Source organism: Convolutriloba macropyga, chromosome 2, assembly GCF_964194025.1.
Source record: "Convolutriloba macropyga chromosome 2, txConMacr16.3, whole genome shotgun sequence".
Classification (NCBI taxonomy): domain Eukaryota; kingdom Metazoa; phylum Xenacoelomorpha; order Acoela; family Convolutidae; genus Convolutriloba; species Convolutriloba macropyga.
The window spans coordinates 13,365,087-13,385,441 of record NC_134469.1 but is presented as its reverse complement, the minus strand read 5'-3'; the positions used below and the strand labels follow the sequence as shown (position 1 = coordinate 13,385,441).

Here is a 20,355-nt window from a genome sequence, read left to right as displayed (position 1 = left end):
TACAACGTGTATGTAGAAAAATTGATGGGAGCTTGCAAAGAATAATGATTTAATGAGAAAAAATAAAGATTTTAATTTATGGTTCTTGCTTTCGTTTCCTATTGTTCGTCTTTTCAATGTATCATTTTTTCCATCCAATGGTAACTCATTCATTATTTTAAATTCAGCAACACAATTTCTTTGAGTATAATTTTTTCAATTTGCAACTTTTTAAAATTTTCAGGCTTATGTTAACAGGCACTGCCCTGCTCTTGTTTGCAGAAAACTTCTTGATTTTGGTCAGTTCTTTTTCTTGTCCGTTGACATCGTCAAGCGAATATGTCATTGGGGTTCTTAAGTAGTTAACTGGATCTCGGGTTTCATAATTTTTTCGGCTAAGTTTTTAAAATGGAAGTGCTCTTCATATTAAGAAAGTTTTAATTTGATGAGATTAAACTCGATATAAATGAGCATCTAAGAGCTATAGATGATTAATACATAAAATGGTTGATGGATATGGACGTAATGGGGGAAGAAGTTAGGAGATTGATTACATCGGTTACATTTGTTGCATGCAGTTGTTAATAGCTAATTATTTCAAGATCTAATCCGTCGCTGACTTAATTGATTTCGTGTTATTGTCCTATGAAACGTTCACTTTGTGTTTCAAAGTTTGACCTCGAAATTACACAAAAACCGCTTTTCCTACCAATCTTTATTAATATTTGCACATCTTCATAAAAACAATAAATATAACCCCCATGGTTTTGGAATTATTTTTTGATAAACAATTCTTTGGAGAATTTAATGAACTAGACCTAATATCATACGTGTGCGATCTGATAATAGATTTTCTTCAGTTATTAGAAAAAAATTATGACGTAAGAACTGAACTGGTGAGACACGACTTCTTATTTGTTTTCAAGTCAAAGTAGCAAAAATATTTAGTCAGATGCTTAGATGAACTCATTATACGTAAATTTGAAGAAAAGACAGAAAAACGTTAAAACTCCAGCAATTCATATAAATATTGAAACTTCTTCCGCAGTCCCCTTCACTTGTTTATGCCCCCAGTCTATAATCTCATAATTTTATTGTAGTTTCCTTGAAAAGGCATTTGGTCTGTATGGTTCCAGCTTATTATATCGTTGTAGTTGGAAATTAAACTGGTAAATTAAACTTAAATATTTTCTTTTGGGAATAAATGTTGATTCAATCATCAATCGATGCCAAATATTTTTATAACTAACTGACAGGTCTAATGATTAGATAAGAAATCTCATTTCGTATTCCATTTTTATCAAGGCAGTTTTAAGAAAAGTATTCTTGTAATCATTATTTACGTGCACGATTATCAATCTGATGCTTTTTTAGCTATTGCATAAAGTAACTACATGTTTTAGCTAAATTGATCTCCCATAGATACGCAATTTTGAATGGCCGCTAAAAATTATGGAAAATTAGGAAGTGTGAATAAGGTATGATTCAAAATTGAGCTTGTGCTGGAACAAGAAAAATTTTTTATTTATTCTCTTGATAGAATTGTCTGCAATCTGGAAGATCAAAAAGGGCGCTATGAAATAAAAAGAAATAAAATCAAAAATCAAAAAGGCGCTATGAAAACAAAAAGGGCGCCAAAGATGAAATAGATGACCGTATTTTAAACCTCGTTATAAAATCAGTTTAAAACTCTATAGGGAAATCTGACTCATCATTTATCGAAAGACTCTGCTGGGGCTAAAAACTAATTAACCTCTTTATTCTTTACGTGGTCAAGGTTCCAAAACAAAAAGTTCTATAATTTTAAATTGTGTTGAATCGAGACACCAAAACGATTCCCCACTTTTCACGATTCACCTACCAATTTCCATGATGAAATATAATTCCACAAAACGTGGAAATAAATGATATATATCGTAGAAATGGTCTACATTTTGTCACAATTATTCTCGGATAAACCAAAACCCAATTTCGCCATGTTGAACCAAATAATAAACCTAAAACTTTTTGCCCGAATCTTATTAGTAATTAGAAAGGGCGAATGAGTTGCATATAGTGTGGAAATTAAGGACTCATGGTGTGGAAATGAGTAACGAATGATTGTCCCAGGTTTTCAAGCGAGCCCCGAAAATACGCTTAATGAAAATTGAGAGCAGAATACATTTCTAATCTAAAACCATGGGTCATGAAAAAGATCGACAAAATCGAGTATGTATAGTCGATTTCTTGGAATTTGACCCCATTACATTCGCATCTTCAGTCCGTCCAAAAACTCAATATTTTAATCCATAAGTTGGCGTAAACACTGCCATAAGACATAGTAAATGCTGCTGTAACTGAAATACTTCTGATATACGTGAAATAAAAACAATCGACTTCCTGTTACGTGTATTGAAAGGAAATGTTACCAATGATATGGGACTAAGGCAATTAAGGGTACAAAAAAAACAACAATAAGACCAAAATAACGCCCGATCACTTCGGAGCTGTTGATAGTTATACCACAAAGTCCTTATTTCCGAGTTTTGCTCGGAAATAAGGCTGGAACGAAACGCTTAACAAGATTTTTTCCAGGCATGTTTGACAATAAAATCAAGATCGTGCACGCCCTGGCGATCTGCAGTAATTTTTGTATCAATGGTTTATGATTAATCTGGTGTTTTAGCTCCAAGCGATCCGGTATTCACGGTTAACGGCAACGGAGCTCAGTTCTATGAAAATCTGATCCAAATTGACCAAGTTAACTCATCAGGATTAGACCCGCAAGTAGATGAATTCTACGCATATGTTGAGCCCCAATCTCGAGTGCTACCTGGATACAAAAACCTTTCGGGGATTCCTCTAAACAGTACCAATATCCGTTTGACAAATTTGGAAGCTGGTATTGCATACACTGTGTTTGTGACTGTCAAAAAAGTAGTCTGTGGTTCACTTAACAAAACAAATTCAAATTTTGAAGCAACTAGCTCGGTTGTTGCTTGCACAGGTATGAAAATCAAAATTTATTTTCACAAATCTAGGAAAACAAAAAACTGATTAATTACACTTAGATGCAATCGCTATCAAAACTAAACATATATATTTATATAAGGAAGATTTTTGACCAAGTTTCTTCAATTTTTTGTTCTTGTCGTTTTCCTTTCTTCCATAGGAGTTAGCAAACATTAGAAGTTTGCAAACCTCAGAAGTCAAATTGCTCACAGTGAAATAGTAAAGGGAGCGAAATATCGAGTAGGTCTGAGGCACGAATTTTTCAAGATACCTTTAAAGTGGAGTGAGAAATTGGTGTTTAGACAATTTGGCGGTTTTTGAGTTGGATTTTTTCAGGTGCTTCAATTTGACCTATGTTTTCAGAGTTTCCTCTCTTTTGCTTTTAAGACGGTACATATGTGTTCTAATTCTGCCTAGTTGCTTGAAATCAGTTGCTTGAATTCAATTGCTTGAATTCAGTTAGGGGCAGCTAAAACTTTTAATGCCACTATTTGTTGTCATAAAATATCAGTGAGTTTTAGATTTTGCCCACTTTTTTAAAATTATCTGTTGTCTTATTTTTTAGTATCATCAAGGAAATATCTGATTGGTTGCTAGCGAGGCATAAAAGAACCTAATTGATGGATCGGGTTTAAAGCTAGTTGTTTTCATGACTTTGACATTACTTCTCAAAAATTTTAAGTGCAATTCTGAGTTCTTCAAGTAGTTATTGTACTTCTTGATATCTCATCAATTAGTCTCATTGAGGACAAGTCTCTGATGCTGCTAATAGGGGTTCAGTTTTTCATTTAATCGTTTTTGCTTAAAGATAGTGTTTTCTATGACTTTGACATTAATTGTTTTCAATAATTATCGAACTTCTGGAAGTTTTGCAAATTTATCTTTCCAAATTTGGCGTTATAATCCTTAGTATTACTATCGACAGGTCTCATTGTTTGCAAAAATGTCTCAATTAAAACAAATTTTTCAATTTACAGCTATTAAGTTTTGCTGGTGTATGTTGTGCTGATTGCTGTCTTGTCACCTAATCTCATTGATAACAGGTCTCCACGGTGGTCTTTGAGGATTCAATTAATGGACGGAAATGTATTTTCAAGTAGGTGTTGCGTTCTCTCACTTTTATACTAAGTGTTTTCAAAAACTTTCAGCGTCTTTTATTGCGATTTTTGGTTAATTTTGTTTTATTATTTAATATTATTTGTCTTAGGACTTATCGACATTTAATGGCAGGTTGCTAGTGAGAAATAGAGGAATATAGTTGGCAGTTTGCGTTGAAAGTAGTTGTTTTTGATGTCAATTCAGACTTTTCACAAAAAAGGTTTTTGTCTGGCTTGTTTTTGTTGTTCCTGTGTTGTTTTATTGCTTAGTCTCGTTGGTAACAGCTCTCATTTGCCTTTTAAAGCGGAGTAAATGATTTTCAGTTCGTAAATTAATAGCATTCTTTGAATTGTGTTTCAGGACTTGCCCTGCCAGGTTTTTTACAATTCAAAGAATTTGAATTGTATTGGGGCGCTGTCTTTTTTTTTAAGGTCTGTTCACACATTTTCATGGTTTTTCAAGTCAAATTGGAGTAGTGATTTTGGTCACGCTGAAACAGGAAATGGAGCGAAAAAGCGAACGGTTTTGCGGCGTGATATTTTTTTGCTCTAATCTTAAAGTAGAGTGAGAAAACGGTGTTTGAACAAAAATTTGCTTTCTCGCTAGTGGTTTTTTGTTCACATGCGGCAATTTCACTATGATTTTTACTGTTTCTTTTTCAATTTTTTTGACCGGATTTTTTTCTAACTGGTTTTCCCAACCCATACACAGCTCTTTCTAGGCCTAGTGTTTTGTTTGCAGTAAATTTTTTTTTCTCGCTAGTGGTTTTTTTGTTCACATGCGGCATTTTGACATTGATTTTCTGTTTTATTTTCTTATTTTATCTGATTTTTGAAAAAATGGTTTTCTCGATTCACTCATAGTTCATCTTAGGTCTAGTTTTTCCGTTTAGTCAATGAAAATTTTTTCAATTGTACGTCAGGACTTGTCCTGCTATGTTTTTCAATTTGTTGACTTCATCGATGACTATTACGACCTGACTTTCTGGAATTGACCTTTTCAATGACTTCAGTAACTTCTACTGCTTCGCAATTAAAATTTGTGTGCGTGAAGTCATTTCTGCTTTGAGGTCAATTGCGTGACTTATCTCACTCAAAAAGATGACTGCTAAGCTCAATTATGGAACTTTTAATTTCATGATCATTTACTAAATAATGATCAATAGTGTGCATCTAAGTAGTGCCAAACTTATATGCCCTAATTCTTGAGTATTAGTCTTTAGTTTTTAATTTTGAATACGACTTTTGAAAAAGCTTTTTTAGGGATTTTTCTTTATAGACTGAATGTGTCCGAAAACTGACAGTTCAAATCTAACCCAAAAGGTCTAGTGGTCTTTTGAAGGACTGGTGGTCGTTCTGTCTATCGTATTCCTGTGGTTGTTTCGATTCATGGAAGGCCAGAAGCTTCTATCGCGGCTTTTTTCCGGTAATCTACTGGCTGTGTTTTATTAATGAAGGTGAAAATAGTTTTTGCCCTCATTTTTTTCTACAAAAACTTGGAGGACTGAAATATAGAACTTTTGAATCGAAAAATTAAATTTCATATTGCTTTGCAGCTTATTTCAATGAATCTTTAGATGACTATTGATAGCACAGCCAGAGACTCCAAAAAGAAAAATTGTGAAATTTATGATTCAATATCTTCTTTTTTGTCAAGGTAATTATCGGAAACAGTTGAACAAGAAGTTGTTCTCTCTAAAATAGGAACCATGCCGCTGTTTTTCTAATGAATCAGCTACAAGCTTTCAGGCCTAAATTAAAGAGAAAATGACAAACGCGTTTTTCAAATACTGATTCGGAACAAAGACTTCAGAGAATGGTTTTATTGATTTTGACATTTTGTCATTTTTTTAGTTATTGCCTTTAGAACACAGCAGAAATTGAGTTTAGCGCGCTATTTACAAACTCTAATATCATTTAACAAGAGTGGACGGTATATGAGGAACAGAGCATTTATAAGGTTAACTGTAGAGGTTCATAAGCAAATAGTATAACTCAAACTAATCTTCCAAAATTCAGTTGTGAAGAAGTTTACATTCATCATTGCTCCGACCCCTCTTGAGCGGGGGGGGACTATATACTCAACAGGGTTTTTTGGTCAGACAGTTTTGACCAACCGATTAATTCATCGTAGAGAGTTGTGAGTTGCATTATTAAAACCCCGTCCAGCGTAGAATATAGAGTTTTATTTTTTAAATTTGGTTTTCTAGTGCGAGTTATCGTTGCTTAAATTTTTGTGAATGTTAGACCGGTTTGCGCTGTTTTTTATAGCGTCAATTTTGCTAAAAAATAGTTGACAATAGTACTGATGATTTTATTTTTAAAGACAAAACTATTGTTGGCTATTTTGTTTTAATTTTTTGGCTAAAATTTTGGCTAACTATTTAAAAACTCAGATTTTTCATTAAAAACTGCCCGAAATAAACCCTTTAGTCCACCTTAATTATTTTGCTGGAGATACATACCCAAAAACAATTGACACAATTGTTGTATGCAATCTTTGTCCTACTTCAACTTCCATTGAGAGAAGTCTGGAATTAAATTTTGCCCTGTTTCTGCTAATTTTACTTTATGATTATCAAATACACAGCCTATAATTTTTAATCTTTTAGCTAACAAATTGTTTAAATCTAAACAATTTGAACAACTGGAATATTCTGAATGGACGAACAGCAATAGCATGACTGGTTTTAGTTCAATCTTGGACTGTTACAATCCTAAGAAAAATTGTATTGTAATCAGTCGGTATTTAAAAAGAATTTGATCTTTTTTATGGTAATTAAAGAATCAAACAATTCAAATCAAAGCTCACTTTTGATAGTTCTAAGTGGCTTCCTAAACAGTTCCCAAACAATATATGTAATTTCGATACTCAAAATATTAAGAACCTTTTGACAATTACAAATGTTTTTAAATAAACAATGACTTATTGAACTTTGCCAATATTTTTCTCTTTACTTGGTCTGCTTGTAGCTTAGTGTCCGCAAGGAAACTTTGTTCCTTCTTCTTTTTTCTACTGAGTTGAAGTTTAGTTTTTTTGTCGTTTTATGCTCTAAAATATGGTTTTCTGTCTTTCATATTAGTAGACTTCACAATTTTTCATTTTTAGGCCTTGGCGGACTTTTAACGTTTTTTTCTCGTTTTGTCACATTATCAGGTTACGGACAGTTCAATTTTTGACATTCAAAGCAATAAGCAAAATTGAAAGTATGAAAGTCTTGAAAGGCATAGATTATGGTTTCGATAGCTTCGACATATTAATTGAATTTTTTACAATTGTCACTAAATGTCGTGTTTTCTTTGTCTTTTTAGGCGTATGAAATTTGCTGGATATTTGCAGGTTTCACTGAATTTTATGGAAGAAATATTGGGCCTATAAGCTTATTTGAGCAGAAAGCTGATGGTTTTCACGACATTGAAAACATTTGTTTCCAAAAATTAATTAAAAAAGAAACAATTTTTAAATTCGAAATTTTGTTTGTTTTCGTCTATTTGTTACCTAGTCCCCTTAACTACAAGTCAAATAGGACAAATATGACTACAACTCATTATTTTTGACAAAAAAGCTGCAAGTCTACAATGTTTACTAAAGAATTTTTCTTAATTTTCTTGACTTCGACAAATGTTTTTTGCAAAAAAGAGAGCTTATTTTCAATTTTTGTCTAAACGTTATTTTTGTAGACGGAAGGCACACTCGGAATATTTACAGGTCCCCGGCACTTCATTTCGACACATAGACGAACTTATTCTATTTTTTTCAGTTTTTAGCTCATGGCTTTAAAGACTTTGAAAGTAATTGTATTCGAAAAATACAAAAGTATTACGAAATTTTGCTCTTTATCTCTTTTTGTCTGCTTGTTACCTATTCTCATTAATGAGAGTTTCTATTCAAAACCTTGGCGTTCAAGAAGGCTCAATTGAAACTATTTTTAGGGTCGAAACTTGGCTTTACGTCTTCAAAAGTGTTTTCTCTCAAGTTTGAATTGAATTTCTGTTTGTTGGCTCTATTCGTAACGACATAAAAATGAATAAGGACAGGTCTTTATGCCCTCCTATAGATGCGTATGTGATCTTAAACTTGCTGGATGTTTTCAATTGCTATCTAATTATTTTCATTACTTGCAAATTATTGTTATTAAAAATTATAATCGATTTTTTTTACTATGCTATTATGTTCTTTATTATCAAACTGTAGCCGAACATTTTTATGGAGTGGTCCCATATCATAAACATGCTGGATGGTTTCAATTGCTATCTAATTGTTTTCCTTACTTTGCAATTAATTTTTTTTAAGAAATATCAGCGAAATTTTTTAACATTGCTTTTTTTCGTTATTTTTTGTCAAATTGTTGCGGAGCCTTTTAAGGAGTGTTCCCATATCTTTTCCAGTGAAGTACAAGTAAACTTGTTTGATTTCAGTCTTATCCGACGTGTGTTTGACCTTGTTAATATTTTTTTAATTGGACATAAAGTTTTGGATGTAATTAATGTTTGTTGTTATTGTTGTTTGATTTTGTTGTTCGTCTTGACTTTCTACCCTTATAATGGATGATATCTCATCAATCCAATGCAGCTTTTTTATTCCACTTAGTTAATTATGTTGGAATCAATCTTTTTGCTCATACACTTTTTTTTGCAAAATATTTGAATTTTTGGGGGTTTTCTATCTGTTCCTCATTTGGTAGACATTTATGCCAAAAATGTGGATGAGGGGGTCGGAATTTTACGTGTGAACGCACATTACTGGGCCTCCTTATTTGATCATTTATATTTCATTCGACAGTTAAACTTTTTTAATCATAACTGACTATGCGACTAGACGAACAACGATGGGAGATGTGAAAGGTCACAGACAGTAAAACACGGAAAAATGGTATATTCTGTATAAACTGTCTTGTTTTGTCTAAGGTTTTTTAATAGTTCTTGATAACGATTTTCGGCTAACTGCATACAAAACCATTTTTCAAGAGCCCGAAGAAAAAGCCTTTCGCCAATTTTGTGAATAGTTTAGGTTGCATGTTTTTCAAATGTCAAAGAGCTCCGAGGATGTTACTTCTGCATCAGATCAATGGGGCCCACTTTAATGTGCTTGCTATGCACCGTTTTTGCGTTTTTCAAGCTCTAAGGCTGCAATAAATTAAGTTTTTCATATAGGTTGAAGCTATAAAAGTTGAAGTACAGTTCAACAAATAATGATACATTTAAAATATTTTCTACTTCTCTCTGTAGCATACATCTTTCTGATAATGATATTAATGATTTGAAATTCAAATTCTGCGTTTGTTTTCTGATGTTAGGGAAAAGGTACTTGATATGGCTTTCCTTGCCGCAAATGCAAGCTTGTTGTTCCGACCCACTTCATTGGGGGAGGAATTATATACTCAAATGGTTTTTTTGTTCAGACAATTTTGGCCGATCGAGATATTCATCGTAGAGAGTTGTGGGTGATAGCATTAAAAAGCCCGTCCAGCATAGAATATGGAATTAAAAAGATTTTTGCTGAAATTCGTTTTCCAGAGCGAGTTATCGACGTTCAAATTTTTGTGAATATTAGACCGACTTGCGTTATTTTTTTCACCTTTTCCGGAATTTTTGCATAAATTTTGTCAATTTTGCAAAAACTGTTAATTTTTTTCAGAATAGCGTTGTTAATCTTGTTTTTAAAGACAAAAAGCAATGTTCACTATTTTTATTTAATTTTTTTGGCTAAAATGTTGGCTAAATATTTCAAAATTCAGCCTTTTTTTATCAAAAGTAGCACGAAAAATGCTTCTTTAGTCCACTTTGATTGAATTTGCTGGAAGTACACACCCAAAAGCCACTAAAACAATCTTTATGGACTCAAAAGGGGCCATTCCTACTTCCACTTCAATTGAAAGTGCTTAGTAACTAAAATTTTAATGTTTTTTGCTAAATTTTTTCGTTGATTATCGAAAAGTTCGATCCGAGTTTTTTGGCTAGAATTATAGCCGAATTTTTCAAAATTTAGACTTTTTTTGTCAAAATGAGATACAATTTACTTTTTTAAGCCCACATGCTTTCCGTTTGCTGGAAGTATAAACATTAAAACTGCGGCTATATTCTTGTGAAGCTTGAAAAAGAGCTAGTTGTACTCCCGTTGGCTTTAGGAAATATAGTTGTTTCAGTTTTGTGCATATTTTAACCGATAATTATACAAAAATGCATTAATTATTTTCGTTAAAATGAAATATTTTTTTGAAAAATGATATATTCGCAACCATTTGAACAACTGCGTGTTTTGATAGACGCGCAGCAATATCTGTGTTGACCTTGATCTAAACAGTGATGCTTACGATAAAAAACTTTTAAATTTTAATGCGACGCGACCTATTTTTCCAAAAACTTCCGCTATGTAAATGTTTTTTATGCAAAATACTGATGAGAACTTCAAATCGGGGGTGAATAAATGACAGATAATATTTACAAAAAATGAAACCGGGCGAGATTATATTATTGTTTCAGAGTTTAGCGCATGGTTTTTATGGCTCCGACCAATTGTTTTTGTAAAATTTTTTTATGGATTTCATGAATTTTGAGATTCATTTGATAGTTTTTGTAGCCCCATGAAATAGTGTCCCCAATCAAAGATCAGATAGGTTATCAGTGAGGTATAATGAACCTCGACAACTATTTCAGTTGTTATCTAATGTCTGTTAGGACTTTGAATACTTTTGTTGAAAATATCGGTGATTTTTTTAATTTTGCCATTATTTTATTTTATTTCTCTCAACTTAGTGGACAGTGGCAGCAAAAACAGGCAGAAATCGATTACTTGTAGCTTTTGAGTGAATTTTGATTACGAGTTTTTCTTCAACTAATGGTTTCTTTACTTTGATACAACGCCTTTTCATAAGGCTAGAATTATAGCCAAATTTTTCAAAATTTAGACTTTTTTGTCAAAATGAGATCCAATTTAGTTTTTTAAGCCCACATGCTTTCCATTTGCTAGAAGTATAAACATTAAAACTGCGGCTATATTCTTGTGAAGCTTGAAAAAGAGCTAGTTGTACTCCCGTTGGCTTTAGGAAATATAGTTGTTTCAGTTTTGTGCAAATTTTAACAGATAATTATACAAAAAAGCATTAATTGTTTTCGTTAAAATGAAATATTTTGTTTGAAAAATGATATATTCGCAACCATTTGAACAACTGCGTGTTTTAATAGACGCGCAGCAATATCTGTGTTGACCTTGATCTGAACAGTGATGCTTACGATAAAAAACTTTTAAATTTTAATGCGATGCGACCTATTTTTCCAAAAACTTCCGCTATGTAAATGTTTTTTATGCAAAATACTGATGAGAACTTCAAATCGGGGGTGAATAAATGACAGATAATATTTGCAAAAAATGAAGCCGGGCGAGATTATATTATTGTTTCAGAGTTTAGCGCATGGTTTTTATGGCTCCGACCAATTGTTTTTGTAAAATTTTTTTATGGATTTCATGAATTTTGAGATTCATTTGATAGTCTTTGTAGCCCTATGAAATAGTGTCCCCGATCAAAGATCAGATAGGTTATCAGTGAGGTATAATGAACCTCGACAACTATTTCAGTTGTTATCTAATGTCTGTTAGGACTTTGAATACTTTTGTTGAAAATATCGGTGATTTTTTTATTTTTGCCATTTTTTTATTTTATTTCTCTCAACTTAGTGCGCAGTGGCAGCAAAAACAGGCAGAAATCGATTACCTGTAGCTTATAAAGGAATTTTGATAACGAGTTTTTCTTCAACTAATGGTTTCTTTACTTTGATGCAACGCATTTTCATTTTTTTCTTCTTGAGCATAATTGCAGATTTCACGAGTCCATTTTGTTTCCTAGTCGAATTATAACAATTTTGACAACAATAATTGATGGAAGGCCTAGAATGGAAAAATTCACAGCGTTGGAAAAAGGCGTATCTGGATATGTTAGGATATGTCAACTGTTTTTGTTGAATAGTTTATTGTTTTGGACTGAGACACAGTTATCTCGCAGAATTTTGTGTTTTCTTTTGGTTTTTGCTTATGTTTGTCTTTTTTGTTGTTGTTGTTGTACGCCACATACATGATGACGATAGGTCTCAATTTCTTCCCCAGGAGGTATAACGCAAAATCTGGTTGAAGATTACAGTTTTTTGTTTTTTGTTTTAAAAACAGATTTTTTCAACCGTCTCCTTTTGCTATCATTTTTTTCGCCATTTAATTCAATCTCACTAACGAGAAGTCTCAATGATTTTGTTGATTCAAACTTTTTTTAAAACTTTACACATTGACTGATTCACTGATTTTTTCGACCGTTCAGTTTCTTGAAACTTTACGTAGTTCTGTTATAAGGAAGACTTGTAGCTGTTAAGTTGACTAGAAAGCAATGATTTACATTTCTTGCAGTAAATGTCTTATAATTGTAGTGACTTGATTAGTGTGATGTCGTAAAATTGTTTGAAGTTTTGGCTTCTTTATGTATTTGTTGTTATTTTGTGGGGTCGTGACTTAGTCTCATTATTAACAGGCCCAATTGGCTCCCTGAGGTGTTGCAACCCAATTTGTTGCTATTTTTGAAATCTGAAAACTGTTATGACTTTTGAAAAAATTTGTTTTCAAGAACATGTTTGTGTTTTTTAGCTTCGTCATTTTTTTCAAGTAGTTTTCTTGGTCGATATATAGCTCAGTCTTTGAGAAAACATCTCACAACCCGTTTTCACTGAGCTATAGTTCAATCTTTATAACGGTTTTAGCTTCAAACACTTGCTTCTCGGCTTTGTTACTACTGTTACTACGAGATTCCTTAAATTGTTTAAGATTTTAGATGTTTCTTCATTTTAAAAGATTTGTTTTCTTTTTAATTTATAACAAAAATTGTTGGTCCCATTGGTTTTGAAATTTTGCCCAATTTAACACTGGATGACTACATGTCTCAATTGCTTCCTATGGAAATATAAATAAACATTTTAGTGATTTCAGTTGATGTCTAATGACATGAATAATTGTGATATTAATTGTTTTCAAAAAATAGAAAAGTTTTTTGACCCTCTTTGCTCCTTTTTGTCGACCTGTTAACCAGTCGCATTGAGAACAGGTCCCATATATTTTCTAATGAAGCATAGGTTAAATTGTTTTGTTTAGCTTTTTTCTGATGTGAGTTTAATTTTGTTATGATTTCATTATATACATCGAGTTTTGGTCGCAAATAAAGTTTGTTGTTTGATTTTTATTATTGTCCTTACTAGTTCTTCTTTTATCAACAACTTTCATCGGCCCTTTAGCGTGGCATTGTTGTATTCCATTGGTTGTTTTTTGAACGATATGTATGTTTTTGAAAGTTTTCTATCTCTTCATCATTTGGTAGCCAATTAAGTCAAAAATGTGGATGAGCGGGGTCGGAACATTATGTGCGTACGCACATTACCGAGCCTCCTTGTTTGATAAGTCATAAGATATAATTTTGATTACTTCATAAGTTTAATCGAAAAGCGCATAAGTTTGATTACTTCATAAGTCTGATTACTTCATAAGTTTAATCGTAAAGCGTATAAGTTTGATTACTTCATAAGTTTAATAGTAAAGCGTACATATGTACTCCATATATAAACCGTGAACGGTTGAGAAACGGAATGAGTCAATTTTTCAAGAACTTTTCATCAGTAACCTGTTGGTATCTCTCAGCAAAAAATATTGATTGGTCAAACTTTACTTAGCAAAGAAGCCATGATTGCGTAAATTTCCTGTGCTCCCCATCAAAATAAAAAATCACACTAAAAACGGAATGAAATTTTAAAAAAGCGGAATTCCTTCCGTTTTCACGCTGGACGAATTATTGCACAGAAATTCGACTGGTAGCAGTTTCATATATAGCAATGACCACCAGTTGAAATATATTGAGTTATAAAAATGCGACTCAAATAATAAACAATTCGTGGCCATTTTGTTGATTGTCTGAGAAATCGCAAACGATTAAGTTTATATTGGGTAAACCTAAACATTTGAGATAATCCGCAAAAATCCGAAAAATAAAAAAAGTAAATTTTCCAGAATTCAAAAACTTGCAAGATTCTTGCAAGATTCTTGCAAGATTTTGAATCCAGGCTGAAAAATTTTTCATTGAATTCGGTTTTGTAATTTGTTCAATACACAAATAATTTGCTTCAAAGATGTTTTTTAAAACATTTCTACCCTGATTTATTTTTTTGCCTCGATTGATCATTTGTAAGATTCTTGCAACAATCTTGCAAGTTTTGAATCAGCTTGCAAGATTCTTGCAAGTTTTAAATTCACTCATCACTAGGGTAATAGCAGTGATCACAACTACCTTCATGCCATGAATAATTGTTGTAACTGAAAAAGACCAAATTCCCTATTGTACAATAGAGGTCTGTCCAATTGTGAATCAGGGTATAAATTGCAATCAGTAGGTCAAACAAAAATGGCAGTCAAATTTCAGCACCATTGCCACCCGACATGTCAAGTGTGACTTTGCAATCAACCCCGAACACAATCACAGTTGTGGCCTCAACCAACGAATCAAATGTTCTCCCCACTGGCGGCCATATTGATGCATACTCGTATGACAACGACAGTTTAGGATACTCGACAGTCGTTTCGGTGGCGTTGAATGAAGACATGACCGTATATGGATTAGAGCCAGCAACTCGGTACTATTTGTACTTCTATGGACGAATTAGTTCATGCTCTGGAGTCATCTCTAACTCTTCGACCCGCATTTTGTCTGCGTGCACAGGTAGTGGACATGGTCTACGTTTATAAATTTAGTTTCCACTCATTATTCACTCATAGTTTACACAAGGAACTGGGATTTTAAGAGCGCCAAAGATAACTCAGCAGGAATTTTTCTCAGCTGTCAGAGGGATTCGATTACAGAGACGATAAAACCGACAAACATTTTGTGCTTGAATTTTCCGTACATTAAATGGGTGACGTCTTAACAAATAGACGTACCAAAATGTAGAAATTTCAACGAATGTGATTGGTTGACAAAATTAGAACACTCTACCTTTATGCGTTCAATTAGCCTAAATGTGACTTAGCCTAATACCAGATTATAGATTTTTTTCCGCATCTAGCCATGCCTCGCGTGCCATGGCCATGCCTCAGCGGCCTGTGGGACTTGATATGATTCTAACACAACCGAAAGTCAGATCAGTTCCCCCCCACCTCAAATATAATTTTTATCTTTCGGCTTATCAAGATTTTTGAGCAATTTTACGTCAACATTCATATCCTATTTTAAAACATGGAGAATTTGTTGACCAATCAGCCAATCAGAAAGCAATATTCTCATTTTCTCAATTGTGATTGGCCATCAAAAAAATTTCTATATTTTGGTATGTCTGCCATTTTCACTAGCGCCCATCAAATAACGCCAACACGATTTCTATTCGTAGTCGAGAGCTGAATAGCAGTTTAAATGGCGAACGCAAAGCAAGCCGAAGTAAAAGTAAGCCGACATTAAAGCAAGCCGAAAGTTATGTAATATAGTTATGTAATCTATCAGAATAAATACATTGCTAACTGTTAATATCAACACTGAGCGTAGTATCATAGTGCATAATGTATTCCAATGCACCAAAGAAACAAAAATACGTCAATTTTTAGACATTTAGTGGGTACGGGCCTCAGCGGACCGCTGTCCATGGGCATGCCTCTCATCCGCTGTGGGATGTAATCCGGAAACCGCGGGCAGGTTACCGCTGCGAAGCCGCGACGTGCGCAAAGCACGCCCACCGGCCCACCAGGGGCAACTTAAAATACCGTTATCTCAATTTTTTCTGCTTACTTGACCTCATTTTCAAAATTCGGCTCGCTTGCCTATAGGCTTGCTTGACCACCACCGGTTTAAATATCAAAGAAATATTGATTTCTGCTTTTTTATAATTATTGCTTAGTCGTTTGTTTAATCTCTACTTTTTTGCAGCACCAGCGAAGCCCGTAGTCCTGTCGAAGGCAATATCACCATCTGAAATTGAAGTTACTATCAAATCCAGATATTACGACTCAGCTGTAGTCGAAATTAACGGAAATGATGGAGAAAACTTGACCGTGACCTTCAATTCAACGCATACTTCGACTGTATTTTCGGCGTTGACTCCAGAAACGACGTATCGAATTACAGTTACTCTAACCATTGGAGGTAAATATCCCGGAGAAAAGCACCTGGATCATTATCTAACCGATCTTCAGCAATAGTTGATTGTAATGACACAAAAATCTATTGCAAGGCTAGTGTCGGAGTTCTCAAGTCAATTTACTCGATTTTGTCAGTATTTTCCACGCTAAGTAACTCATTTCCACATAGATAAGATAGTGACAATTAGATCGAAATTAAAGAAATCTTAATTGGTTATTAATTTCAGAAATGTCCTTGGCAAAACTAATTGTGGATTTGCTGTTGTACAATAACCCATAACATTGTTCTCATGAAAAATTAAATTTTTGAATTGGTTCTCAAGTAATTATAAATAAAATTTGGTCAATAAAGTCTTAGGCTAATTACTTGAGCAAAAATGTGGAATTGGATTACATTCAACCGTGAATACTAGCGACAAAATGTATGCCTATGACGAAGTTTGTCTGTTCGGACAACGTTCTAGTCGTCACGTTCTATTGCTGCAATGAGACTCTTTAATCTTTTCCACATTGCACACCATCGTATGATTTATAGCAACAAGAACACCTTGGTTGACAGCTTCGACTCGAACTTTACGACCTACTTAAAAAACTCCATTTTTGTATTTATTTTTGAAAAAAAAAATTTCCATTTGGAAAAATTTGCAAGATTAAAACGACTTCGTTCTGCTTCAACTATACGATGCAGCTGATTCCATTGAAAATAAAAAACCAATTGATAAAAATTAAAATTAATGTTAATGAGTTCTGATTTTGAAAAACGGTTAGAATCATATGTCTTCATTTCTCAACAGAAATTGAAAGAATGGTTCCTTATCATCAGAATTGATTCAAAATAGAGCTTTTAATGTAAATTATTGTTTAAACTGGTCAAAACTTTAGCTAAAATACAGCAAAATAAATAGCTACAATCACTTACCTTTCATTGGTTTTGAAGCATAAGCATATTTGTTCAAAGTTTACCTTGTAGCGGGAATGTTAAGCCTTGACTTTCCAAGATATTTCAATCATTTTTTCCATTTAAAAAATATGAATTTTCTCTTATTGATTTTTTGTAGCTCAAACATCGCTTAAATCTTTTTCAATTGGTAGGGTCTGACCCTCAATAAAAAAGTCATCAATTGAGCAATTATAAGATTGAGGTAGAGACACATAATGCAAAAAAGTCAAATTTGCAGAAACTGGAAATTAATGCAAAATTTGCAAAACGTGTTTGTATTTATAGCTAATCTAATACATTATTATGCGCAGTTCACTAACAGAGCAGAAAATATTTATAAGTTTGTCTCTTTGTCCTCAGCCACAAAAATTAAACAATTCGTTTTTTTTCTTGGTCTACAGTTCCGATAGTTTTTGAGTTTTTAAAGGAAAATGTACAAAACTTAGATTGTCCAATTTTTGTGCCAAACGTTGTCACGGAAACAGTTTTCACCATCCGAGCAGCATTTTTTATCAAATAAGGAGCGTAAAACAGGTCGCATAACTTTTCAAGCAATTACGTTTGAATTTTGCAACAGTAATAGCCAACAGTTTCGTATTTTCTTTATCAAGCAGACATAATTGAGATTGATTGACTTTTCGTTGAATAAAAATTAAAATCTTATATTTCGAAAAAAAACATGAGATCAGTTGAAATATTATTTTATGTAAAAGTTTCTATTTTTGCATTACTTCCTCAGAAAACTACAATCTGTGAAATTTCATAGCAATTATATAAAATTTGAAAATTTTGGATAGTTTTGTCGGTACCTCTATCTTTGGAGCACAAAAAAAATAGACAATAGTCCTGCACAAAAGGACCGATCCATTTTTTTAAATTTTTATCACTATGCAATATTTTTCAATGAACCCGAATTATGAAACTGATCTGCGTAATATTCACAAGTCACGAGGAAATTTTAGCATGTTTTTGCATTGATTCCTGTTTATCGGACAATTTTTAAGGCTTCGCCTTGTTTTAAAGTCCATTCTGTTTTTTTAAGTTTGCTATTTAGTAGCTTTGTTTTTGTATTTTTGAAATTTAATGACTGAAAAACAATGTTAGTTTTCAGTGTTCTGGCCAATTTTTGTCAACATGGTAACGAGTTTTGTCATTTTTAGACCCAAAAAAAACCAACAAGAACAGGCTATGTACATTGCGTTTACTCTATATGCTGTTGATGTTGCCAATTTTTTTAAGAATATACATAGGGCAAGTTTTTTTAATCAAAACTGGTTGAATTGTTTTATTGTTTTCAAATCTGAATTCATCTTCCATGAATAAACAACAAGTTTTATATGAAAAGGGCATGAATATGTTCTGTGGGAAGTTTCTTTGAAAGATTGGTCAAGTATCAATAAAAAGGAAAAATTTTTTTCGATGAGTTTTATTAGGCAATAGTGAAGTAGAACTTAAATTTTGTTTTATTTTCGTTGATCACCTCGCAAATTTTCAACCTATCTTTTGAGTTCGAAAAAAATGGTTTGAGAAGCTGATTTCAACTGTCTAAAACTTATTTGTTTATTCAGTTTTGCATTTTGTCAAAGTTTTCAATATTAAACTGGAAAAATAGACAGATAAAAAGAGTCATTTCTTGATGAAGATTTGGCATCAACAGACACTTCAAATTCCCTGAACAATTTTTAAAGACACAATTTGCTGATTGTTGCGAAATTTTTGTTTGTAGTGTGACCTGTCTTATATATGCGGAAGCTAATGAACTCAGTTTAAACTCGTTTTTTCAGTGCAATCATAAAAAAATTACAAAAAAGTTATAAATTTAGATTTAAAAAAACTACTGAAACTACCTATTCCATTCAATGACTTTAAATTCCTCTTTGTCCTCATTGTGACCCAAAACAATAGACAGGAAAAGCGAGAACAAAAACACAAAAGAGCGCAAGAATCTGTATTCTTTCGTTTCGTAAACCCAACGTATCGGCTGCTTCGGTCACTGTCTAAAAAAGCTCATTCATCTCATCATTTACGGTGTTTTTATTTTAATGCTTTAAATTTTTCTTTTCTCTTTTACTTTTAATTTATTTTTTATTCGGTTTATGGTGCCACGATGCTTATTTTTGTCCACTGAGCTCATATTTTTTAAGCAGCAATTGGGTATAAAATAATCTCCTCTTAGTGAAAACAACTCTTTTTTTCAAATTTTATTATTGCTATTATTATTTTAGTCATAAAATTTTTGACCGTTAAATGTCAATAAGAGATTTTTATTTAGCTAATTCATTTATCGGCCCGCGAGTGGGAAAAAGAAACGATGCGGAAATCAGGGAATATCTTCACAAAATTGAAAAAAATACGTCATGGCTTGCAACAAACTTCTTTTTGATAGTGAATAAAAGTAGACAGATCTCGGATTATCTTTATATCCAAATTTTTTAATTTAGCTTCCGTGTTTCTCTAACTACTTTCCGTGTAAAAATTTCACGTATTCCATTTTGGTATAAACTGTCTGCAGCTTAAAATTTCTTATCTACAATTTTACTGTCACAGCTGTCAAACTTTTCGATCATTTTGTCCCTGATCAAAAGTTTTGCATATTTAGAGAAACTGTTTTCCATGTTATAAGCATAATATTCAACTTTCATTTATTTCAAAACATCCGGTTATCCCGGATCGGGACTATTGATTGAAAAACTTTAATTTTCAGCGCTGAATGCGGTGAGAGTGGCGAGAGTAAATTTCTACAAAATTAGAACATTTGATGGCTAAAAACACAGCAAGCTCTTTATCGGTAACTTTGTAAAGTTTGCGGTGTAGTGGTGAGGCTTTTATTTTCACCCTTTTCTGTTTGTTTTGATGAAATATAACTTTGCACCACTAAAGCCGTGAAAGTTTGAAAAACCATCTGTAAAAACCGCTATTCACCGCAAAAATTAACCACTAAGCGATTTTCTCTTATGAATAGATTTCACAATAAATTTGAGTTGATCTTATATAAATACAAAAACAAATGGCTTATACGTGAATGTTGGCACCATTTAAGAAGATGCGACTTCCAAAATTTTGCAGCTGAAAAACTTCAAATGTTATAAAATTTCACCGCTTACACTGCACTCGCTGCTAAAGTTTTCTGCGTGCTACTCAATTTTTATAAACAACTGTTTACTTTCGCCACTATTCTTACGGCAATTTTTTTCTCTACAAAA

The 20,355-nt window shown here is 32.8% G+C and overlaps 2 protein-coding genes across 2 annotated transcripts in view; one reads left to right on the top strand and one right to left on the bottom strand.

The window, feature by feature from the left end:
- Positions 1–20,355, bottom strand: part of LOC142356726 (S-formylglutathione hydrolase-like) — a 341,513-nt gene that overhangs the window by 176,143 nt on the left and 145,015 nt on the right. The gene's annotated exons all lie outside the window — the stretch shown is intronic.
- Positions 1–20,355, top strand: part of LOC142334821 (uncharacterized) — a 92,190-nt gene that overhangs the window by 30,869 nt on the left and 40,966 nt on the right. The window contains exons 13-15 of the mRNA XM_075383146.1: positions 2,645–2,965; positions 14,510–14,806; positions 16,001–16,216. Of these exons, the coding sequence (XP_075239261.1) occupies positions 2,645–2,965; positions 14,510–14,806; positions 16,001–16,216 (834 nt within the window). The remainder of the gene's footprint in view (positions 1–2,644; positions 2,966–14,509; positions 14,807–16,000; positions 16,217–20,355) is intronic.